At 39.9% G+C, this 25,721-nt stretch overlaps 1 protein-coding gene and 1 pseudogene across 1 annotated transcript in view; both read right to left on the bottom strand.

Moving 5' to 3' along the window:
* The window catches only part of LOC101704669 (cytosolic beta-glucosidase), a 120,114-nt gene extending 105,127 nt beyond the window's left edge, over window positions 1-14,987 (bottom strand). The window contains 1 exon segment of the mRNA XM_021260221.2: window positions 14,121-14,987. Within this exon segment, the coding sequence (XP_021115880.2) occupies window positions 14,121-14,178 (58 nt within the window). The 5' untranslated portion in view covers window positions 14,179-14,987.
* A 79-nt stretch (window positions 14,988-15,066) lies between these two features.
* Window positions 15,067-16,543, bottom strand: LOC101705013 (pyruvate dehydrogenase (acetyl-transferring) kinase isozyme 3, mitochondrial pseudogene; annotated as a pseudogene).
* Window positions 16,544-25,721: the final 9,178 nt, after the last annotated feature.

Here is a 25,721-nt window from a genome sequence, read left to right as displayed (position 1 = left end):
CCCAAAATTAAGGGCAAGTGGAGACAGGAAATCCAAAAGTAAAGAACAAATAACTTCCTCCTTGAATTCCTTGTTATCTGGTAGGTACTTCAAGTTTTTTTTTTTATTAAATTCTTTTATTGGTACATTTTAGGTGCACAACACAATTACGTTTCTCATTGGGAACTGGACCTTTACATAATGCATCTTGGTTCTTATTTTTTCCCCATTCCTAGCCCTCCTTTCACCCCCTCCACCCTTCCCTATTTACAAAGACTTTATTTCCATTTTTTCCATTTCTCAGCATTTTTCCTTTCCCTTCTTTCCTTTCCCCTGCCTCTCCCACTACCCCTACCCCTTTGGACCTTTTCTTCCTATTTTGCATTATCACTTATTCATTCTAATCATTGGTACATTTTAAGTATACAATGTAACGACATTCATCATTGGAAATTCGCAATTTTACATAATCTCTCTTGGTTCTCATTTTTCACAGTTGCCCAGCCCTCCCTTCAACCCCTCCATTCCGCCCTATTTACAAAGATTTTGTTCCTATTTTTCCATTTTCTCATATTAATCCCATTCCCTGCTAGTCTTTGCCCTAGCCCTCCCACTTCCTTCCCCTTTGCCCCTTTTCTTCCTATTTCACATTACCTATTATACCTTTTAGTCCTTATTTACACTTTCAGTTTCTCACACCAGAGAAACTATTCGGTATTTATTCATGTGTGTCCTATTTATTTCACTTAAGAGTATCACCTTAATGTGCATCCACTTAGCTATAAATGTCTCTAATGTCTCATTTTTTATGGATGAGTAGTACTCCATTTTATTAAAAAACCACATTTTCTTTATCCAGTCTCCAGTTGATGGGCATTTGGGCTGTTTCCAAGTTTTAGCTATCACAAACTGTGCTGCTATGAACATGGGTGCACATATATCACTGTGGTACGATTCTTTTAATTCTTTGGGGAAGATCCCCAGCAGTGGAATAGTGGGGTCAAATGGGACTTCCAGTCCTAGTTCTTTGAGGTATCTCCATACTGATTTCCACAGTGGTTGCACCAGTCTACACTCCCACCACCAGTGGAGCAGGGTTCCTCTTTCCCCACAGCCCCACCAGCATTTGTTATTGGTTGATTTCATGATTTCTATTCTTTCTGGAGTGAAGTGGAATCTCAGCATTGTTTTCATTTGCATCTCTCGAATGACCAGTGATGTTGAACATTTTTTCATGTATTTATTTGCTATTTCTACTTCTATATCTGAGAAATGTCTGTTCATTTCAGATGCCCATTTTTGGATTGGGTCGTTAAATTTGGGAGGTCTGATCTTTTTAAGTTCTTTATAGATTCGAGATAGTAGACCTTTTTCTGAGGAAGAGCAGGTGAAGATTTTTTCCCACATTGTGGGTTGTCTCTTCACACTGCTGGTGCTTTCTCTTGCTGTGCAGAAGCCTTTTAACAAGAAGAGATCCCACTTGTTGATTGTTTATGCTAGTTCACAGGCAACTGAGGTTTTGCTCATAAAATCTTTTCCTACACCAATGTCTTCAAGAGTTCTACCTAACTTCTGTTCCAACTGGTTCAGAGTTTCTATTTTAATATTAAGATTTTAATTTTTGTTTAATGCATGGCGAGAGATATAGGTCTAGTTTTAATCTTTGGCAAGTTGAAGCCCAATTTTTCCAGCACCATTTATGAAAGAGGCTGTCTTTCCTCCAGTGAGGGTGTTTGGCTCCTTTTTAGAAGATGAGGTGGCTGAGTGTGTCTGGCATTGTTTCTGCATCTTCTAATCTGTTCCATTGGTCCTCAGGTCTGCTTCTTTGCCATTACCATGCTGTTTTTATCACAGTAGCTTTGTAGTATAGTTGCAGGTTGGGGATTGTGATAGCCCCTGCCATGTCTCTGTTACCTAGTATTGCTTTTGCTATTCTGGGTCTCTTCTTGTTCCAAATGAATTTTTGGATTGTTTTCTCAAGGTCCATGAAGTATGCTGCTGCGATCGCAATTGGAATTGCATTAAATCTATATAGCAGTTTTGGAAGTATGGCCATTTTCACTATATTAATCCTTCCTACCCAGGAGCAAGGGATGTCTGTCCATTTTCTGATATCATCTTCAATCTCTCCTTTCAGAGTGCCATAGTTTTCAGAGAAGAGGTCGTTGATTTCTTTCGTTAGGATGATTCCTAGGTATTTCAGTTTTTTGGATGCTATTGTGAAAGGAATAATTTGCCCTATTTCTCTCTCAGTGAGTCTTTCATTCATATAGAGGAAAGCTAATAACTTTTGTGTGTTGACCTTGTAAACAGCTACTTGACTGAATTTGGTTATTAAGTCTAGAAGACTTTTGGTGGAGTTCTTGGGGTCTTCTATATAGACTGTCATGTCATCTGCAAATAATGACAATTTGATTTATTCATTTCCTATCTTTATTCCATTTATTTCTTTCTCTTGTCTAATTGCCATGGCTAATGTTTCCAAAACTATATTAAACAGGAGTGGTGATGGTGGACATCCTTGTCTTGTTCCTGATTTTAGTGTGAAGGATTTCAGTTTTTGACCATTTAGTATGATGTTGGCTGTTGGTTTTTCATAGATGGCTTTTATCAATTTGAGGTAGAGACCATCTATTCCAATTTTTTGTAGGATTTTTATCATAAATGCATGTTGGATTTTGTCTAATCCTTTTTCTGCATCTATGGAGATAATCATATGGTTTTTGTCCTTGGCTCTATTGATATAGTGTATTACATTGATTGATTTGCATATGTTGAACCATCCCTGTATCCCTGGGATGAATCCCACTTGATCAGGGTGTATGATCTTCTTGATGAACTTCTGCATTCTGTTTGCCAGTATCTTATTAAGGATTTTTGCATCTACGTTCATTAGTGCGATTGGCCTATAGTTCTCCTTTTTGGTTGGGTCTTTCTCTGCTTTGGGGATGAAGGTGATGCTTGCTTCCAGGAATGAATTTGGGAGTATTGCTTCCCTTTCAATTTCATTGAAGAGTTTAAACAGTAGTGGCAGCAGTTCCTCTCTAAATGTCTTGTAGAATTCAGCAGTGAAGCCATCAGGGCCCGGGCTTTTCTTAGTTGATAAGTTTTTAATTACATTCTCAATTTCATTGGTTGATATTGGATTGTTCAGAATTTTTATGTCTTCTTCGTTCAACTTTGGTGATTCATATGTATCTAGGAATCTGTCCATTTCTTCTGTGTTGTTCATCTTATTGGCGTATAGGTTCTGGAAGTAGGTATTGATGATCCTCTGAAATTCTGCTGGGTCTGTTGTAATTTCACTCTTTTCATTCCTAATTGCATGGATTTGGGCCTTTTCTTTCCTTTTTCTGATAAGGTTGACTAAGGGTTTGTCAATTTTCTTGATTCTTTCGAAGAACTAACTCTTGGCTTCATTGATTTTTTTGTATCATTCTCTTAGTCTCCATTGCATTGATTTCTCCTCTGATCTTTATAATTTCCTCCCTTGTATGAGCTCTGGGGTTGTCCTGCTCTTCTTTTTCTACAAGCTTGTGGTTCAGCATCAGGTTGTTTAATTGGGCTCGTTCTGTTTTCCTAATATGCGTATTCACTGCGATGAATTTCCCTCGTAAGACTGCTTTCATTGTGTCCCATAGATTCCGATGTGTTGTGCTGTCATTGTCATTTAATTGAAGGAACTGTCGGATTTCTTCTTTAATTTGCTCTGTGACCCACTGGTTATTCAAAAGTGTGTTGTTCAACTTCCACGTGTTTATGAAATTTTTCGAATTTCTTTTGCTATGGATCTCCAATTTCATCGCACTATGGTCTGATAATATACAGGGGATAACTTCACTTCCTTTGCACTTACCTAAACATGTTCTATGTGTGAGTATGTGGTCTATTTTAGAGAATGACCCATGTGCAGCTGAGAAGAATGTGTATTCTGATTTTGTGGGGTGGAAGACTCTGTAAACATCTATTAAGTTCATTTGTTCAAGAGTTCCATTGAGTTCTAGTATTTCATTACTTATTTTTAGTCTAGTTGATCTATCTATTTGTGACAGTGGGGGTCCCCCACTATAATTGTTTTAGTGCATATATGACTTTTCATGTCCATTAGTATTTGTTTTATATAGTTGGGCACACTAGTGTTTGGTGCATAGATATTTATAATTGTCATCTCTTCCTCTTGGATGGTTCCCTTTAAAAGGATGTAGTGTCCTTCTTCATCTCTCTTAATCAATGTTGGTTGGAAATCTACTTGATCTGCAAAGAGGATAGCTACTCCTGCTTTTTTTGGGTTCCTGTCACGTGGAGTATTGTTTTCCACCATTTAACTTTAAGTCTATAAGTTTCCTTTTGAATGAAGTGTGTGTTTCTTGTATGCAGCATATTGTTGGATTTTGCTTCTTGACCCATTCTGCCAGTCTAATTCTTTTGATAGGTGAATTGAGACCATTAACATTGATGGTGATAACTGAAACGTATTGACTTGTCATTGCCATGACTTTTTCTTTTTGTTGGGTTCTCCCCCTTTACATTTAATTTCTTATCATGCCAGATGGGCTCATTCTGCTTTGCTTCCTGGGGTGGTGATCCTCAATGTCTGTTCCTAGGATATTGTGTAAAATTCTTTGGAGTGCTGGTTTGGTATTCACGAAGTTCCTAAGGTGCTCTCTGTCATGAAAGTATCTTATTTCTTCATCAATTTTGAAAGATAGTTTTGCAGGGTACATCAATCTGGGTTGGAGGCTGTTTTCTTTTAGGGCTTGGAATATGTCACTCCAAGCTCTTCTTGCCTTAATGGTTTGTGTTGAGAAGTCTGCTGTGATTCTGATGGGCTTTCCTTTGTATGTGATTTGTTTCTTTTCTCTAACTGCTTGTAGAACTTTGTTCTTCTGTTGAGTTTCTGGAATCTTAACAATTATATGCCTATGTGTAGATGTTTTTTGATCAAGGCTATTTGGAGTCCTATATGCCTCACTTATCTATATGTCAAGCTCTTTTCCCCTGCTTGGGAAGTTTTCTGCCATTATTTCTGTGAAGAGATTTTTTATGTCATCTGCACTCTCTCCTCTTTCTTCATTGACTCCAATCAGTCTTATGTTATTCTTCTTTTCATCATCTAGAAGCTGCTGGATTGATTTCTCATGTTCCCTTATAATTTTGAAGCAATTTTTCTCTTTCCTGGTCATTAATTGCAATCTTATCTTCTATATCTGAAATTCTGTCCTCACATTGGCTCATTCTGCTATGTAGACTTTCAATGGAGTTTTTCATCTCCTGGAAATCTATTTGCATCTGTTTTATGGATTCCATTTATTTTCTATGTTGGGATTACATCATGTTCCTCATCTCCTCTCTAGATTTTTTAATCATGTCTTGCACTAGGAGTACAATTTCTCCTGTTATCTCAGAAATTATTTCTGATTTCATTTTTTCCAGATCCCCTTTTGTTGTCAGTTCATTGGGTCCAGGTGGTTGAGTACCAGAGTGTTCCACCTCATTTCCCTTTGGGGTTGCTGTAGCTGATCTGGAAGTCTGGTTTGGAGACTTATTTATGTGTTTTCTCATTTCGACTGGGGTGGGGGCTGTTGGCACATGCACGGATTACCTCCTCTGAGCTGGGAGAGGTGGGACAGGGGCCAGGAGCAGTGGTAGGGATGGTGCCCCAAAAGCCCTTTCCTCTGGGCTGGGAGCACCCGGAGGGATGGTGTCTGGGAAGCCCCTTCCCCTGGACCAGGAGCAGTGGGACGGCGGCTCAGAAGCTCCTACCTCTGGGCCGGGAGCAGCAGGACTCAATACAGTGTTCTGGTGGTCCGGTGTCCTCCGCATCTTTGTAGTGTGGAACCAGGTGGCTGTACAGAGGAGCCGGGGGGGGGGCGGGGTGTCCAGTGTTTTGTTGCCAGGGTGTGGCCTGATTAGGCATGTTCTGCGCAACTTGGGACCTCCATAGGGCGTGTGCAGACCTGCCTGTCCGCAGCAGGCTGATTCAGCATGTTCCACATGACTAGCGACCTCGGTAGGGCATCCTCAAGTTTAAATCTTACTATTTCCTCTCACACACATAGTCCTTTAGGAAAGGGCTATTAATACAGCCCACCTACTTACCCAGAATTCTGTTTCTATGGAGGCGTGTTGTTGAGGCTAACAGCACTAAATTCAAAGGGAGCCTAAATCAGTTACTGATAGTAATCAACATATTCTTTCATTCATAAACATGAACCAGCACCTAAAGATCATTAGGCATTGGACAAAAACAAGTAACTTGAAAGATAAAAACAAAAATAAATAAATAATAACTCAAAAATAGCAAAGATGGTGCCAAAAAGAATTTAATTGTTTAGCCCAAAGACCTCAAAGATGTAGTGATTAATTAAAACTTAAGTTTTAAATTTTTTATAAGTTGACAAGCTATAATAGTATATATTTATGAGCTATAAAAAGATGTTATGATTTGTGAATATACTGTGAACAAGCTAGTCAACATAACCATTACTGAAAATAGTCAGGTTTTTGTGCGAGAACATTCAAAAAGTACTCTTTTAGCAACTTTGAAATGTACAATACTAAATTTATGTTCATTATGCAACATGCTAAAAAAAGAACACTATATTCCTCATGTTTAACTGAACTTTGTACCCTTAGACTAGCATCTCTTCATTCCCCCATCCTCTGCCTCTGAATCCACTCTTCTAATTTCTGCTTTTATCAGTTCAAGTTTTATTCAATTCCATTTATAAGGGAGAACACACAGAATTTGCTCTCTGTGCCTGGCATATTTAGTTTGGTATATAGTCCTCCAATCCCATCAGTGTTGACATAATTTATTTTTCTTTATTTGAAGGATGAGTAATGTTTCATTGTATATACACACCATGTTTTCTTATCCACTCATTTGTGGATGGACACATGTTGATTCTATCACTTGGCTAAATGAATGATTCTGCAACAAACCAAGGTGTGCAGACATCTCTTAATGAACTGACTTCACATAATACCCAGAAGTGAGATTGTTGAATTGAGTACTTAATTTTTTAAGTTAGCATTATTAAAAGGATTGAGCCATGACAATATCTAGAAAATAAAGTGTGAGCTCCTTAAAAAGAAACAAAATAATTTGTCCTTAAAGACTACAAATATCTTTGGTACAACTATGTATTTAACAGAGGGGTTAAAAAATAGAATGAATCTGACTAAAGTCCAAACAGCTGATGCACAGCAATTTGCAAAGAAAAGTTGAGGAAATCAACCCAGGTAATAATCACAAAAATGGGGGTCCAATGTTCAACCAATGAAAATTTTGAAAACAACAAAAAGAGATCAGTATTAGGAAATATGTAATGAGAAGTCTGAAGCTTAGAGAAGGGATTCAATTGCTCAGTAGTCCATAAAAATCTGATATTTTCCACATATGTCTCTTTCCCACAATCAAGACTGAAACTCAATCAATATGTATAAATGTGGCCTTAGAGGTTGTTTCTGGCTTGCCTCCACTGTGATTGGTCAATGTTTGTGCCAATCTGGTCTATACCTGTTACCTATCTTTGCTATCTGTGTGCTGAGGATCAGATGATAAATATTTGACTATCATCCCTGCCTAAGTTGATATTTTCCATTAGTAATTTCATGGTACAATCAAAACAAGAAGCAATTTGAGATCTCAGTGGATCTCAGATTTAAATTGTAAGAATGAAATTAGGATTGCTTCTATTTTATTGACTTTCAAGCTATGATAAATTTTATGAGTAAATGCTCACTTTTTTCTTTTTCTTCACACATCAAAAAATAAATGACTATGCTTTAGATGTGGTTCTCTTTTTTCTTTCTTTGTCCTTCTTGCTTTTGCTCCCTCCCTCCCTCCCCCTCTCCTTTTGCATACAAGAAACAGGTCTGTCCAGCTACTATCATTCCAGAAGAGTAACAAGACCAGCCAGTAGATTAAGTCCCAAACTACATGTTTCATCCAAAGAATTTAGCAGAAAATGTGCTATAAGACACAGAGCTGGAATTGGTCGAATGGGCAAGCAAACAGGAAGCCACCTAGAGAACATGGGACTTGTTACTGACATCTACCACAGGTAGAAGAAATGTGCTTCTCACATGGGTTCGGGGGGACCAGTGAAATTTTTTTGTTTTTTAAAGGAGCAGACAATAAACAGTCTGTGTAGAATCATCATAAACTTAACCTAAAAACAGGTCATACAATGATCCTCCTCATTCTCTCTCATTATAACATAAAAATATCCTTAAGTCTCTTAACTATGGGATTCCTCCTTTGACACACCAAAGCAGAAATGGTTAAAAGTGACCCCCAGTTCTACCAACATGAAACCGAAGTCAGATAAAACCAAAGCAAACATTATATTGGTATCCAGCGCAGCACAGAAGGTTCATAATGGCATTCATAAAACTCGGGCCTTTGCCTCCTTAAGAACCACAAACTTGAGATCCCACTCAGAAGCATTAATGGAGTAGTTTAGACTCTGGTTAGATTTGTGGGATTTTGCAGAGCGTGTTCACCCCTTAAGAGCCTTCTCTGAAATATTTGGGAGTTATAAGCTCATAAGAACCATAGAACTGGGTCTTAAATGTCATTTTCATAGCTCCTCTGTGGCCTACTGAGAAAGCAAACAAAATATCACCGAGCTACCTGCCATTTTTGCACCTCCCATTCCAGCCAAACACAGCCAAACACAGTGGACAGAGCCAGCTTCATAAAGGGTTAAAACTCACAGGAATTCTTCTGTATTTAAAATATTGCAAGACTCACTTCTGTATGCACGATGATTACCTGCATTTTCTTGTCTGCCTCTTAGTCTAACAAATACATTTTACAGATTTTACAATGTTCTTTACAAGTCACCTAAAACACATAATTTTCCTCCTGCTTATACCACTTATTTATTATTTATTTATTAGATTTATTTTGTGCTTTCCTTCAAAAGGCTCAAGGCACCACACAGCCAACTGTTGTATAATAAACATTAAATTCCTCTTTTAAACCATAGATAACAAAGTAGTCAGAGGAGAGGCAGGAAGGATAGAGCAACCCCAGGAGGAAGGAAAGGCCCTGGATCTGCTGAAATATGCAACCAAGGAGTTACTGTGTTAGGGGTCCTCAGGACCTCAGTCCCCGCCCCTGTCCCTCTCAGCCATTCTCCCTCTCCTTGCAAAGACCCTGACACCAGCCTCCACTCCAGCAAAAGGATAGCTCCATTTCTGACAGGGTGAGTGGAGTGAATGCTACTGATCTTTCAGAGCCTGCAAGAGACATATGTGAACATAAGTACACCTGCATACACAATCAGTGGAAGGAGATATATGACAATGTTTTATAACATGCCACCAAACAGGGTTTTTGTCTTGATTTTACAAACACAATTCATACTCATTTCTCAACTTTCCTGAACATTTATAACTTCCAAAGGCTCTGCAGACTTTTGGAGGCCAGGACAGCACAAAAGTTCAAAGATTCTCAAAACCAAAAAGTGACGGGCTGACCTCAGCTTTTAAATCCCAGGCCACATTGATTTGACAAAGCTATGTGCTAGTTTCCTGCATCTGTAATGTAGGATATTGAGGAAGAGATTGTAGGGGTGAGAAAAGAGGGAATCTGTTCTGATTTTCAGTCAAAGTAAGAAATGAACATTCCCACTAACTGGAGCAGGTAACCTAAGGCTCCTTATCAGCAACTGCAATCCCAAAAAGGAAAAAAAAATAATAATACTATTGTTATTAGCATGGGTATTAGTATTTAGTAAGCACTATGTGCCAGGTACTGTTGTATTCCCAACACATGTGTAACCTAAGACAAACCTACAAAGTGGCCTGTGACCACTTTCCTACTTTACAGATAAGGAAACAGAGGCCCAAATAAGTTATTTACCCTGACTCTGCTAGTAAGTGCTTGAGCTAGGATCCAAACCCAGAACTCATAGGCTAGAAAACAAGCAAACATGGAAAAGACATTCTGGGAGCTGACAAAAATAGCAGTCTACCACTCTTGACACCACATTGGTTCAAGTTCCCCACCATGAAAACTCTCCATATAGAGCTAACAGCACAACACCCAGTTAGAGCCCACAGATGAAGCCGTTAACAGAAGCAAGAAGCAAGCCTCAGACAGGAGAACATAAGACAACCTGTCTCCAGGCAGAGAGGGGCAGCACACTGAGACCTCCGGAAGACAGGAGGTGAGACTAGACGGGCTAAGGCTGCTCCAGTCTGAAGTGAGCAGGGACTTAAAAAGAAAACACAAAAAGTAAGTTTCGCCCTGGACCTTTTTCAGGAGCTAAACAGATTTACAGGCAAAGTTAACTCACCTCTGCTCGTATGCCACTAGGTGTCCCTCTTTTGCAACCACTGATGGCCTATCAGTGGTGGCAAACCTGTGCCACGTGTGTTTTTCTTTTAAGACAAAAAAATGTTAATGTATGGGTTGTTTTTTCTAAAGTAAAACCTCTACATGCAGATTTAACTGCAGTGTTGGCACTTTGTGATAAATAAGTGGTTTTGGCTTGCAGATTGGGCACTTGTCTCTGAAATGTTCAGTATCTAGAGAATTCTCTAAGTGTATTGTGCCTCCCTTCTGGTTCAGATCTGGCTCTTTGACCTGGTTTGGCCTTCCAAAGAGTTTTTCTTTGAGAGTACACTTAAAACCTCCCATAAACAAAGTCCAGAGTGGTTAATAACTGAAATCAGTACCAACCTGGAAATAGATAAAGATGTTACTTTACACCAAGGGGAGGTTTCAAAGGGGCTCCTGGGGACTCACTTTTACTGGAGGTGGAGTGCCAGTTGGCAGCAATTTAAAGCCAACCCACAATTTGGGGCAAATCTTGGATGTTTAACAACTGTTCAGACCTCCCAGGGGTTCCGACACTTATAAGCCATTCTTTGGAAGGTGAGTGAGAACATTCATGCTTAACAAAACACAATCACTTATCATATAGCTTTAAATTTCCTTTTTGCCCATGTTGGAGGTTTTTGTATGGTACTAAACAAAACTGAATGTTGCACTTACCTTTCTATGGTTTTACGACTGCAGAAAGTTTACTTTAAAAGACAGTGGATACTTCTGTTTATCTAGATACTGTCACTCTAGATACTGTCAGTAAATACAAAAGGAAATTTCTCGGAAGAAACACATGATGTGTTTAGGGAAACTGCTGACAGTTTCTTTGGAGGCATTCTGAATGGTGGATGGGAAGCTTGGCTATTCCAAGCTTTTCTAATCTTTGTGTTTATTTCAGTGGGTTCCCATGTCAGTATGGCTTGTGTAACCAGGCCAACTATAAAAATCAGTATCTTATCAAAGCAGATCATTTTGTGGACTTTGATCTTGAATTGTTTTCATCCCCTAAAACTATGACCAGATGAAATTGAATATTGTTGAGCTATCCTTATTGCTTGAACTTATGGATTGTTTACATTGGTAAGTTTGGATTATTACTCTCCTTATTAAGGAGAGTACTTTAACTTCTTGGCATTAGTCTCCTGACAGCCACCATAATATTCTCCCTGACACATTGCATGCTCTCAGGAGTCTTAAATGCTTTTAGCCAGCCCTTCTTTATATTGTACAGTGAGTAATGTCATTATGGCTAGAATAACAAAAAATAAGAAAAGCATAAAAAATCATCCAACTAAAATGACACTGTGAATTCTGAAATCTGTACTGAGACCAAATGCATGACCAAAATATGTTGTCAGTCTGCAACCAAGATCAAATCTGAAAGTCTAGCTCACAGGGGGGAATTAAATTCAAGTAAATTTCACCTTTAGTTTTCTCCATACATAGAGAAGTGTAATCTACTTAACAGGTAAACAAACTCTAATCTAACTTTAGAGTATATTCTTGTAACAAGTAACCATTCTTGGCTAGTCTTAGCGGCCCAGCTTTCAGTCAAACATAGGCTGCAAACTGAAGCTGAATACAGCAAGTGCTGATGGTAGCCAGTGGTCAAGCAGTTTTATGAATCACTTCTTTTTCTGTCTATACCTTCTGCCTCTTCACACTGCTGAGTTGAGCTCTCTGATCTTATACTGGATCAGGGTGCTGTTCACTTCATGAGACCTTTCTTTATTCAAATAAACTGTTAAGTTTATTATGTCCAAAGTTGTGTTGTGTTATGTTGTTTGAGAAGCTAAGTAACTTTCCAAAGTCACAAAGCTAATAAAAAGTAAAGAGAGACCCCCAGCCTGAGGAGTCTGAGCCCATCTTCACAATCACCAAGCTCTAGTGCTTCCCATACCTGATTCTATTCACTCCATCACAGTGCTCTGCTGCTCGTCTCTAATCTGTCTGACTTCCCTTCTGAGCAGAAATCTAACAAAGATTCTCTTTTGTTTTCCCTTCTAAGGGCCAGCCTACTTAATCTGCCACCTTGACAACTTGGAAATTGTCTGGGAGAAGATGAAAAGAGGATAGCATGCAGTGAGAAAGGTAGAATGCAATTCTGGTTTACCAGGATATTTTTGGACATTCTCTAAAAAAGAGTCTGGCATCGCAGAGCAAAACATCTCCCATGGGAGAAGTCTTCCATGTGCCAATGATGGCGACTGCAGCAGAGATTCTCCATTCCCCCTTCGGCAGGTCTGGGAAACAGCAATGGATGCTGGGAATTGTAGGCAGCATGGGTTCTGCCAAGATCAACCTATACTTACCTTCTCTTCAACCCACACCACCTCCACTCTCAAGTGTCTCTTCCCGTTCTTTAAGTTTTAGATGAAATGACACTGATTCACAGACATCCTCCTTGGCTGCCCAGTCTAAAGAAGCCACTTTCATATGACCCCTTTCCATAGCATCATCTTATCATCGTAAGAGAGAGGCAATGATTTCATTGACTGACTTACCTGTTCTTGTTAGTGTATTAGTAGATTTCTAGGAATGCTGTAACAAAATGTCATAAAAAAGAGCAGCTGAAACAACAAAAATATATTCTCTCTCAGCCCTAGAGCCAGAAGCTCAAACTCAGGGTACCCTCAGGGCCATGCTCCCACTGAGACTCTAGGTAGAAATTTCCTTGCCTCTTCCTGGTTCCTGAAGATGGCCATTGTCCATGGAGCTTCTTAGCTTATAGCTACATCACTCCAGTCTCTGCTCTGTTGTATATGGTATTCTATGTAAGCCTCTGTCCAAATGGCCTTCCTCTCATAGGACATCAGTCATGTTGGATTATGGGTCCACCCTACTCCGGAGTGGTCTCATCTTAATTTAGCTAATTACATCTTCAAATGACTGGTGCTAGCTTCCAGAACTGAAAGAGAATAAAATTGTGTTGCTTAAACCTCACAACTTGTAGTAATTCATCACAGCAGCCTTAAGGCTACTTACAAAAAAACTTGCTGGGCTTTGTTAAACCCAGGGTTCCACACCCTTATTTGACCAAGTAAATATTTTCCCTGTGGTAGCTATTAACAATCCTTCATTCCTTTTCGTGGGCCAGGGGGAACATGTGTTTTAGAAAAGTAAATCTTCCTGTTTTACAGATGAAGAAATCAAGGTTCAAAGAGGATAATGGACTCACGTGCTCATACACGGGAGGATGGAAACCAGCTCAGACTCCCAGTCCTTTCTGAATTCTTTACCCTTGGGTGTAAAGTTTCCCCAGGAAACAGGGTGCCTTGTAGAACATTCTGCTTGCCTTTGTGCTCATTAGAAACACAACAGGGCACTTTTTCCAACTAATGAAGGGAATTTTGAAGGAAATTACTCAGTATTTTTCCAGCCAGCAAGATAAACTGTTGTCTTCTTAAAAGAGGTTGGGGCAAATACCAATTACAGACGCACCTGATTCTATGTGAACTGTGAGTAAAGTAGGCTTGGACTAAGGGAACATACAGCTGAGCTTGATCTCCATCTCCATATCCTACCACCCTTTGTGCCTAGGGAAACAGAGAAGAGGGCTAGGGGTGTAGCTCAGTGGCAAAGCATCTGCCTGGCAAGCGTGAATCCCTGAGTTTGATTCTTGATATCAAATAAAGGGGGGGGGGATATGAGCCTCTTCTGTCCAAAAGGGAGCAAAGTTTGATTACACCATTGTAGACACTTTAATCCTTTCCTAAACCACCCTCTGCCTGGCCATACAGAAGCCACCTGAAGCCATTTGCTCCAACTCTGGACAAAGGGAGGAAGTGTCTCCTACCTTCCACTTGATAGGCTGCAGTGGCTGCAGCCCTACCAAATCCCGCAGGGAAAGCCATGGTTCCAGAAGCTGCAAACAGGAGCTGGACACCCTGTAGCCAGAGGAGCCAAGCAACTGTGCAAGTGTGAAGTGGACTCTCACCCTAGAAGAAGGTGTCAATGTGCTGATATGTGTGCAAGCAAGAAAGAGCCAGATTAAAGGATCGCACTTGACTGGCCTCAGCCCTGCCAAGAATGCAAATCACTGTGCACAAGGTAAACAGTGCTTACCTTGCTTTCTTCTCCACCCTCCCTGGATGAGCCTAGCCACTAAGTCAATCTTTTCCCTTTCAATGTAACACATAGATATTATTTTTAACAGTTTTATGCTCTTACTAGAATTTCTACTTAGCCAATTCCTCCCAATTCCTGGTCTCTTCTCCCTAGAGATGTCTCATTTTCAACCATTTCTTCTGGTATTTGTTCCCATGTTATTTTTTTTTCCAAGACAACTTTTGGAATGCTTTAATCAATGGAATGGAAGTATACAAATGAATTGTAAAATAATATCAATGCCTCAGTAAAACCCAATATGAAAGTACCACACCTCATAATGAGAATGCAGGCCAGATGGAGGAAGGCAAACCCAATCAGAGTGGAGGAGAGATGCATAGCAGAGAGTGCCCTGTGACTGAATTCTCAAGATGTCCTCAGCTGTTGTCTTCTATTTCTAGATTCCCAGACCCCAGCCGGAAGTTTGGGGCAGATGTGGTATTTGGTCACAAAGAGCAGCAGCAGGAACTGCTGCATCTGGGATGGGAAAGAACTCAGAATCCAGGGAAGACTTGAGACACTAGGCTCTAAGATGATGAGACAGGCAGTGCAAGGGTGCAAGAGCTCAAAAGGAGGCTCCGTGTTCTTTTGTGATAAATGCCAACCATGTCACAGCAAAATAACATGAAAAATTACTCGAGTTACTACTTTAGTGGAACTTATGGCTGGAATAACTATAGGAAGGGCTCCATGAAAAGATCTAGCTGGTATGGAAAAAATACACACTCAAGCACTGGGAATAATTCAGAGTTGGTGGGGAAAAGTGCTCTCTCGCTGACTTGCAGAAGATCATCTTTCTTCACAAGAGAGAACCACAGCATTCAGTTCCTCACAAAGTTCTATTTGTCTTGATCTTGTCCTGTTCAGCTTTGTATTTTGATGCATCCCTGGGTTCACTGCTGGGATTGCTCCAGTCATCAGCTTCAGGTGTGGTCTTGTAATGGCGCCAGGCAGACTTATCGAAAACTGGCAGCCTCTCAAAAGATTCACTAGAAGGAGCCTTCAAATAAATGACAGCATCAGTACCTACTCCTTCCATGGAATATCGTTTTAGATCTCCCTGAAAATATCTAACATACAGATGAGAAACTGGCAAACCATAACCAAATCTGGCCAAAGGGGCAGCTCTTGTGGGCTCCAGGCCAGGTCTAGGAGCAGTTGAATACATGTAGTTGAAAAGATGGTCTATTTCGCAAAGTGGGACTCCACCACTTAGGTCACTTATCTTAATGGACAAATCTTCTTTACCCAAAGTCACAAGAGTTTTAACAGCAGGGCAGCCCTCTTTGCTATCTTCATACAGTTCAACTGTTGCTCTCATTGAGTTCTTGAACAACTCAAACAGCACGTGAAACAGATGTGAGGGGACATAAACTACCTGAATAGGTTTGTCTGATGCCTTGGCATTAAATTCTTCAATTTCCAGCTCTGGAGCTACCACGTAATACTGTCCACACAGCATCTTAGCTGTTTCCTATGCATCTTTTACCACAGCAGCCACATCAGAGGTGGGATCAATACTTCCTATGTGTTTAGGATGCGCAGGATTAGCGTCATCACCAAACAGAAGTGTATGCTGGTTAATAAGCATGCGAAAAGAGATGCTACTGGTGTAAAACCGATCCAGAAAATATTGAATGTTACTGCTAATTAAGGGATCGAATCCAAACTTCTCCTTGTATTCAATCACTCTTTGTGCCACTGTAGGAACCACATCGTTGTGTCTATTTCTCACTTTAATCAGAACTCGTAGAAAGTTATCTAAGACCTTTGGATCCTCAGGGCTCTTATTTTCATAGTCTAACAGTTCAAGAAAACTTTGCACGTACCAACTCTGAACCAATCCCACCGAAGGGCGGTTCAGTAAGTTGTCAGGCAGAAGATTGACTTCCCTCATTGTGTTAGCCAGTCGCACGGGCAGCTCCTTTCGTAGAAACATGTATGAAGTTTTCTCACATGCATTATCTCTCCCACGGTCCAGGAACTGTTTGGTGGAGAGCAGGGATGGCGAGAAGCGCGAGTAGCGCTCGATTTGCTTCCGCACCGACTGCTCCAGCAGCCACAGGAACAGCCGCATCCTCACGGGAGTAGAGCACCGACCGGCCCAGACGTCCAAGGGCCCCAGCAGCTGGGCCGCTCCGATCCGACAGGCAAGTTCGCCGGAGCGCACCTCTGCCTCCCGGCCTCGGCGCTGCAGCAGCCTCCCATGTTATTTAGAGAAGAGGCTGATACTGGTGCTTCTTCAATTTCTTTTAAATATTAAGAAACGATTCACTTTTGGATATAGGAATGGAAGATCTAGAGCATCATGTGTCTCTCTCTTTCCCTCTCCTTCTCTCCTTCCTTAACCCACCCATCTAACAAAAATATTATCTTTTATATTTAAATAAATTCAATATTCACACTACGGGGCCAATGTATGTTTCAAAGATTCAAAGTTGGGTCATGACATATGCCATGCTCACACGCAATTTTACTTTTGCTTTTTTTTTTTTTTTTTCTTTTTTTGAGTCAGGGTCTCGCTATGTAGTTCAGGTTGACGGTGAACTCATTATGTACCCCACGCCGGCCTTGAACTTGAGGAAAGCCCACCGCCTCAGCCTCCCAAGTGCTAGGATTACAGGCATGCTCCACCACACCTGGCCAATTTTTTAATTTTCTTTGGGATTAATCAACTCTCTGCTCTTTATATTTATTTAACTTTCTCTACACATATTACTAATTCATCCCCAAACCCTCTGACAAAACTATAAATCTGAGTTGTTCAGATAACTCTGTTTTCCTGTTGCATTGTACATTGTTTACTTTTAGGCCACCACAGAGTTGTAATCCACAATTATAATCCCCACCACATCATTCGGGGAGGTCCCTTCATCTCTCTTCTTGTCTTTCTCTCTTTTTGCTTCTTTCTTTCCAAGAAACAAGTCCTCTGACCACTTTTTGATTAAACGGGTGTGGAAGACAAAATTTTCAACATGCTATAGTTCTGAAGCTGTCTTTAGTCTAGCATTATCCTTGACATAAGTTTATTACTGAATTTTATGACAAATAATTTCCACTTAGAATTTTGAAGGTATTGCTTTATGATGTTTCTAGCTTCCAGCCCAGCTATTGAGCAGCTGGTTGACAATCTGATCCCTAATGCTTTACATATAACCTGTTTGTTGTTCCAGCCCTTCACTGCTCCCCAAGCTTCTATGTCTGCAATGTTACAGCCCTGTGCTCAATGCTTTTCTTCCACTGTGCTGGGCACACAGTGGGTGTACCATGCTCACGCAGACCTCTGACACCAGGGAAAACTAGGTGAGGGATCCGTGGGAATTCTCTGTACTACTGCTGCAACTTTCACATAAATCTAAAATTGATTCAAATTTTTTAAAAGTCTGCGGAGAGATTGAGCAAAAGGGGGCAGGGCAGTTACTTACTTGGTGTCCTCAAGTATCCACTGAATCATCCTGTGTTGTGTAAGGATGGAAATAAAGTTTGGAAGGAGGCAGAGGTTGAAATCCTACCCTCTTCAGCTATTGTAACCCCTCCAAAACAAGAGAAGACTTAACTGTATAAGCCAAGGAGGAAAGAGACTTAATACATTTAAAACTGCATGATGGATAAACATCAAAAATGAGGTCAAATTATTAAATTTAGCAGCTAGAGTCATTGAGTTCTGAAGTAATCATTGTAAAGCAAATGAAAAATAAATATTAAAATATTTCCATTCGTGAACACTAGATGGCAGTGTTGCAATTTTTTAGATTTACTCGCGGCGAAACCAAGCGGTATTGTTCAGCATCCCACCTGTGAGTGTGTACCCTAGTGGCCCCCACCTAATTACCAGAGCTCTTCTAGAAATTCTTCTCCAGAAATAACCTATCCTCTCAGTACTCTACATTCTCTAAAGTTATTTGACCACATGGCAGGCTTTCATTTTTCTCCACTATGACTGGATCCTCTGGTACATTAATGCTAGCTTTTGGTGTTAGGAATTCTCCACACACTTAAAAATAATCGAGGCTGCTAAAAAGGTTTCTCTTCTTTCCTTTAATGTGAGACACGCATAGATAGCTAATGTTTGTTGTATTACAAATTAAAGTGGAGATTTTTAAAAGTATTTGTAGTTAATTTCACTTAGAAGGGCAATAAAAAGCAATGTATTTCACATTACCTATTATACCTTTTAGTCCTTATTTACACTTTCAGTTTCTCACACCAGAGAAACTATTCGGTATTTATACATGTGTGTCCTATTTATTTCACTTAAGAGTATCGCCTCAATGTGCATCCACTTAGCTATAAATGTCTCTAATTTCTCATTTTTTATGATTGAGTAGTACTCCATTTTATTAAAAAAAACACACACACATTTTCTTTATCCGGTCTCCAGTTGATGGGCATTTGGGCTGTTTCCAAGTTTTAGCTATCACAAACTGTGCTGCTATGAACATGGGCGCACATATATCACTGTGGTATGATTCTTTTAATTCTTTGGGGAAGATCCCCGGCAGAGGAATAGGGGGGTCAAATGGGACTTCCAGTCCTAGTTCTTTGAGGTATCTCCATACTGATTTCCACAGTGCTTGCACCAGTCTACACTCCCACCACCAGTGGAGCAGGGTTCCTCTTCCCCACAGCCCCACCAGCATTTGTTATTGGCTGATTTCATGATAGCAGCCATTCTTTCTGGAGTGAGGTGGAATCTCAGCATTGTTTTCATTTGCATCTCTCGAATGACCAGTGATGTTGAACATCATTTTTTCATCTATTTATTTGCTATTTCTACTTCTTTGTCTGAGAAATGTCTGTTCATTTCAGATGCCCATTTTCGGACTGGGTCTTTAAATTTGGGAGGTCTGATCTTTTTAAGTTTATAGATTTGAGATAGTAGACCTTTGTCTGAGGACGAGCAGGTGAAGATTTTTTCCCATATTGTGGGTTGTCTCTTCACACTGCTAGTGGTTTCTCTTGCTGTGCAGAAGTCTTTTAATAAGAAGAGATCCCACTTGTTGATTGTTTGTGCTAGTTCACGGGCAACTGAGGTTTTGTTCATAAAATCTTTTCCTACACAGATGTCTTCAAGGGTTCTACCTAACCTGTGTTCCAACTGATTCAGAGTTTCTATTTTAATATTTAGATCTTTAATCCATTTTGATTTTAGCTTAGTGCATGGTGAGAGAAGAAAAGGGGCAAAGGGGAAGGAAGTGGGAGGGCTAGGGGAAAGGATAGAAGGGAATGGGATTAATATGAGAAAATGGAAAAATAGGAACAAAATCTTTGTAAATAGGGAGGAATGGAGGGGTTGAAGGGAGGCCTGAGCAAGGGTGAAAAATAAGAACCAAGAGAGACTATGGAAAGGTGCAAATTTCCAATGATGAATGTCATTATATTGTATACCTAAAATGTACCAATGATTAGAATGAATAATCAATAATGCAAAATAGGAAGAAAAGGTCCAAAGGGGTAGGGGTAGTGGGAAGGGCAGGGGAAAGGAAAGAAGGGAAAGGAAAAATGCTGAAAAATGGAAAAAATGGAAATAAAGTCTTTGTAAATAGGGAAGGGTGGAGAGGGTGAAGGGAGGGCTAGGAATGGGGAAATAATAAGAACCAAGATGCATTATGTAAAGGTACAATTCCCAATGAGAAATGTAATTGTGTTGTACACCTACAATGTACCAATAAAAGAATTTAATAAAATGCAAAAAAAAGCAATGTAATTAAGTATTTTATGAAAACCAACCATAGATTATGAAACAAAAGGGAAACTCAGAGGGTAAACAGGGAGCATAATGGAGGACAGATGTTGGAAAGTAGGAGGAACATATTCAAATGAGAAGGGAAACAAAGGAGGAGAGAAGGGAAGAGGAGGAAGGGAAAAGAAGAAAAGAGAATGAAAGAAAAAAGGAGACAAAGCTTTTGTAAATGAGGAAGGGAAGTGGGGTTGAAGGGTGGGGATGATAATGGGGGAAAAAGTATTAAGATATATTATGCACAATATTCCCTATGGTGAATGTGATCAATGTGTGTGACAAATACATACTAATAAAAAATAAAGCAAAAAACAGATTCACAGCTGGGCTGGCCAAAAAAGAATATAAAACAAAAGAATTTGGGGAGAAGACTGGCATTGTTTTACATTTTTACAAATCTCTGTCATGCCTGATTTGGCAGAAAACAGTTGGATACTCATATTTTCTTCTTATTCAATTTGCTGCCTGTAGAAAACTCTGTACACTCATAGAAAAGTTAGAAATGACAGTGAAAAAAGAAAGTCATCTGTAAGTATTATTATTAGAATCGTCTTGACCTTGTGGATCCCCCAAAGGGACTTGAGGTCTCTGTGTTCCACAGACCACACTTTAAAAACTGTAACTCTCTAGGGCTGGGGATTTAGCTCAGTGATTCCACCGCCTGCCTTGCAGGTGCAAAGTCCCGAGTTCCATCCCCAGTAACAAACAAATAAAAAAAAAAAAACCTATAGCCCTCTGAGTATTCTCTCCTACCCCTCTTCAGTGCCTTCCACTTTTACCATGAATCACTCTGCATCCTCTTCACCTTCCAAAGGCTCCTTCCACTAACATTCCCTGAACTAAGTCCTCTGTGGCTCTAAGACGTGGATCTCAAATGGGACAGAATTGCTACGTTTTTTCATTTTCTTTATACATAAAGAATTCTGACTTCATAGACTCATCCAGAAAAACTGGCTGAAAATTTAACTTGTCATTATTTGGATCCACTCCATTTTAGGACAATAAAGGAAATGCAGATTTTATCAGGACTAAATTTAAAAAGAAAAAAAATGCCTAGTGTTCCTACTCCCGCACTTCCCAGTTTTTCTGCCAGGACTGCTTTATACTGTCAAAAATAATTGAGACTGCGAAGAAGTTACTGGATCACACCTAGATGCCCACTTCCTGAACCTACCATGGTCCCATCAAGTCCACTGATGGCCATGGGTTGTTTTGTTTTTTATAGTGTTAGGGACCAAACCCAAAGTCTGTGTATGCTAAGTATGTGCTCTACCACTGAGCTACATTGCCAGCTGTCATATTTCCCATGGCAGGGACAAAATATCCAACACCTGAAACATGAAGGAGGAGAGGTTTATTTGCACTCATGGCTTTAGTGGCTTCAGTCTATGATCGGCTGACTGCAAGGCAGAAATGGCATGGTAGAAAGGCATGGTGGAGGACAGCTGCTTACCTTGGCAGCCAGGAACCAGAGAGAGAGAGGAGAAGCCAGGGACAGACACATCACACTGCCAGTGACCTACCTCCAATCAGGACCCGCTTTCCAACTACACACTCAGGACCAAACTCATCAATGGATGAGTACAGCACCTCATAACTCAATCAATTTTGTTGGGCAGAAAAGATTTCTGGGGGCATTTGAGATGTAGGTCATATCACCAGCCTATTGACTCATGTTTAGGGACACGAATCATTTCAATAGAATAAATCTGAGGTCTTATTTCAACTACCCTCATCACAATCACACACTAATCTTTCTATGGTCCTGCTATTTCTTTGCTTTTCACAAGACCCATCAACTTCGGTCTACTTCTCAAGCTGAGGCAAATATAAATTCCTTGCATTATGATTCTGTCTACAGGTATGCTCTTTCTAGAAAAGTCCAGGGAGTGCTGAGAGATTAAATCCAATATTCTCTAGGTCTTAAAAACATCTTGCAGAAAACTCTTTGTTAACTGCAAAATAAACAATTACTTAATAAGAATTCAGTTCCATTAGTCATGACCCTCACCTTCCCAATTTGAAGTTCCAAGACTCAAAAACTGAAGATTCCTGAGTACTTGTGCCAAGGGAAAAGTAAGGTTCTAAATGAGCATCTGGCTGTCTATAGCAAAGGAGCCTGTGTAGCAGAGCCAATTCTGAGTGCTTTTCCACCTACACCTACACTGGGACACCACTTGTCAGTTCGCCTGCACATATAGGTGGCCCCATGACTATGTCTTGGCCATTTGAGCTGGGCAGAAGTAATGTGTGTCCTGCCAGGGTGGTTCAATAAAACCTACACATACGAGTACAGTACTTGGGTTTTATACACAAGCCATCATTCCTGTCATGCTCTGGCTAGACATACAGGGACCACTGGGAGGACTCCAAGCTCTGGGGTCTCCTAGACAGAAGAACATAGCTGCAAGGAGCCAGGCCCAGCACCAGCCATCTTCCAGCAACCCACTTTGGACTTGAGATGAACAAAATACAAACGTGGGGCAACTGTGATCGGGGCATTGCTAATAAATGATAAATGCACTCTGAATAAGAAATACCTATCTCTTTATGTAATATGTATGTATTTTATACTCCCTGACTATATATTATATATATACCTTTCTAATATTATATATTATATATATTTGACATATATATATAATTGTATATGCAATTGTATATAATTGAATAGAAAGGTGTTTTATATATATATATATATATATGTTCACAGAAGCAGTCTTCAAAGCATTTCCCTCCAGCAAGGGACAGAGGGCAGCTCTTCAGTAAGATCATGTCACTGTAGAAGAAAGGACATGAAAGAGAAAGTACAGAAGGGCCAAGTGGGGTGAGGCACACCAAAGAGCAAATCTATCCACAGCTTGTGCAATAGATTATTCATCATGATTCTCTGCATTTGCGAGAAGGATCTAGTCAAATTTTGAACTAAGAAGACACATTTTTACAAAAGCACTCTCTAAAAAGGACATCTGATTCCTACACATTGTCACCTAATTTTAATTTTTCAATAATTCTAATTATAAATTGTACATTTATTTTCTATAAAGTCTCCCAGGCTGTCTAAAATGTCAATTTTATCATGTTAGGCTGAAATTATATAAAATCACTGTGGTAATACCCGTTTCTCTTGTATGAAAATGAAAAATTGTGTTGGTTATAACAATGCTTTCAATTTCTGAGTAGACAGATCTGCCAAAACATAGGTTCAGAAAGTAAGTTATTAATAAAAGGAATCTTTGTGTAAATTCTGACAAGCATTGTGTGTGTGTGTACATGTGTAAAAGCAAGAACGGGGACATTTATTATGCTGAGGCAATGAGGACTTAGTCAATCTGCCACTTGGTCACAGAATCTGATTTTCCTTTGGGTATCTGCCTTTGCTCTAGGCAGCCCACATGTTTCTTAAACTGACACTGGGCCCCACCAACAACTCCCCAGCTCCAGGGATGCATTTAAGTCCATCTTCATATCTCATCTCATTGGTTACAGGATTGGTTTAGATGTGGGCTTGACAATTCAAACACTGAGATGTATGAAAAAGCCCATTAGGATTTTGAAAAGAAGATTCTCTCTCTCTCTCTCTCTCTCTCTCTCTCTCTCTCTCTCTCTCTCTCTCTCTCTCTCTCTCCTCCCCCGCCCTCCCCAAAGCTATTTAAAAAGACACACTCTTCCTGCTGGACCTCAGTGGGGAAGATTTTGGCAGCCATTCCATACACATAAGGAGGACCAGCCTGGAGATATTCCAAAAAGATGGAAAGAAAAAACCTTTGAGACCCCACAAATTCCCTTCATGATTTAGATTTAGGCCTGTTTGACTTGAGTTTCCTGTTTCACGCAGCCAAAATATTCAAACAGAACCTGTGTGTGTGCATATATGTAGATACTTTATGTATAAGATTGACCATTAAACAACACAAGTTTGAATAGCACAGGTCCAATTATAATACATGGATTTGATTTTTTTGTTGAGATTTGCTGCAATTTGAAAAAACTGCCTACCCTAGAAATATCAAAATATTAAGAAAAGGTTATGTATGTCATGAATGCATAAAATATATGCAGATAATATTCCACTTTTTATTTACTACCATAAAATATATGCCAATCTCATGAAAAGTTAAAATTTACCAAAACTTATTCACACAAACACTTACATGACACCATTCACAATCAAAAGAAATGTAAATAAACATTAAAACAATCAGCATTAAATCATAACTGCATAAAATTAACTGTAATACATACTGTCTCACTGTAATAATTTCATAGGTGCCTCCTGTTGCTACTGCAGTGGCTCAAGTGTGGTATCTCCCGAAGACAACATGGGACACAAATCATTTCCTCGCGAGCAGCTTCTCTCCCAGCAAACTGTGTAGCACAACAAAGAGTGAGCTCTCTCATTCTCGCGTATTCCTACCATACACAGTACATATGCAAAATATGTGTTCATTGACTTTTGGTTTCTAGTTAGGAGCAGGCTCTTTTCAGTTATGTTTCTGGAGAGTCAAAAGCTATACATGAATTTTCTTCTGCGCAAGAAGGGGTCTGCATCCCTAATCCCCTGCTCCTTGTTCAAAGGTAAACGTATGTGTGCCATGTTTATGTGTGCATGTGTTTCATCTATGCAAGTGTGTGGTTTATGAAGACTCAGATGTACACAGATGAACAGGTATGTAAAACTAGATGTATGCATAGATGTGTGTATACTTCATGTGTGTCTAGGTATCACAAATTCCTTCCAAATAAAGGAACTCTAAAAATTTATTGGATATTTTTTCTAGCTGTCAAATCCTGGCCCAGATCACCAGCCTGGAAATAAAGATATGTGTGAGATAATTAATGGTAGGCTCAAGTGGGTTTCAATTACATTATTTGCACTTATTTATTGAAGACTATATATACCTCATTAAGATTTAGCACGAAAGAAATATAAAACAATACCAGCGAGTGCATCACTCAACTTTTCATGCTACATTTCAAGAAAACCAGACTGCGATATAATTAAGAATTGCTCTATAGAGAAATTCTCAAAACAAACAAAACATGCTCTGCCCTTCAAGGTGTTGACAGGCTGATAGTTAACAACGGCATACAAGTAATCACAAAAACCAATATCACTCAAAGCTCACCACTGAGCTTGGTGCTCTAAGAATAAAAGGCAATGAGCAAAGGCAGCGCCCTTGAAATTCCTCTGGGAGCCGTCCAGCAAATACCCACAGCTGTGAGATCAAGTTCCAACGGTAGCACATTTTGAGACATTATTCACAAGGCAGCTGCCAGGGAGTCCTATCTCATTGATCTGATTCATATTCATCAGAGATGCTATTCACACAAACTTGGAGTTAGAAAGTCAGGCCCCTCTCCTAAAAATACCCTTCCCCAAAACAATCTAACTCCACGAGTCTTCCTATAGAATGCCTGAAGAAGTGTGAAATTGAGCTGGGATTAGGGTGAGGCAAGTAGATGCCTGGGGAGGCAAAACTAAAGGAGGCGCTGGCTCTAAGTCCTGGCCCTGGTGTTAAATAGCAGAAAGAATACTCGAGTTCAAAG

Source organism: Heterocephalus glaber, unplaced genomic scaffold (genome assembly GCF_053883595.1).
Source record: "Heterocephalus glaber isolate CG9 unplaced genomic scaffold, H.glaber_assembly_v1.0 deba00001509, whole genome shotgun sequence".
NCBI lineage: Eukaryota > Metazoa > Chordata > Mammalia > Rodentia > Bathyergidae > Heterocephalus > Heterocephalus glaber.
The sequence above is the reverse complement of the archived record's forward strand: the minus strand, read 5'-3'. Positions and strand labels throughout refer to the sequence as shown.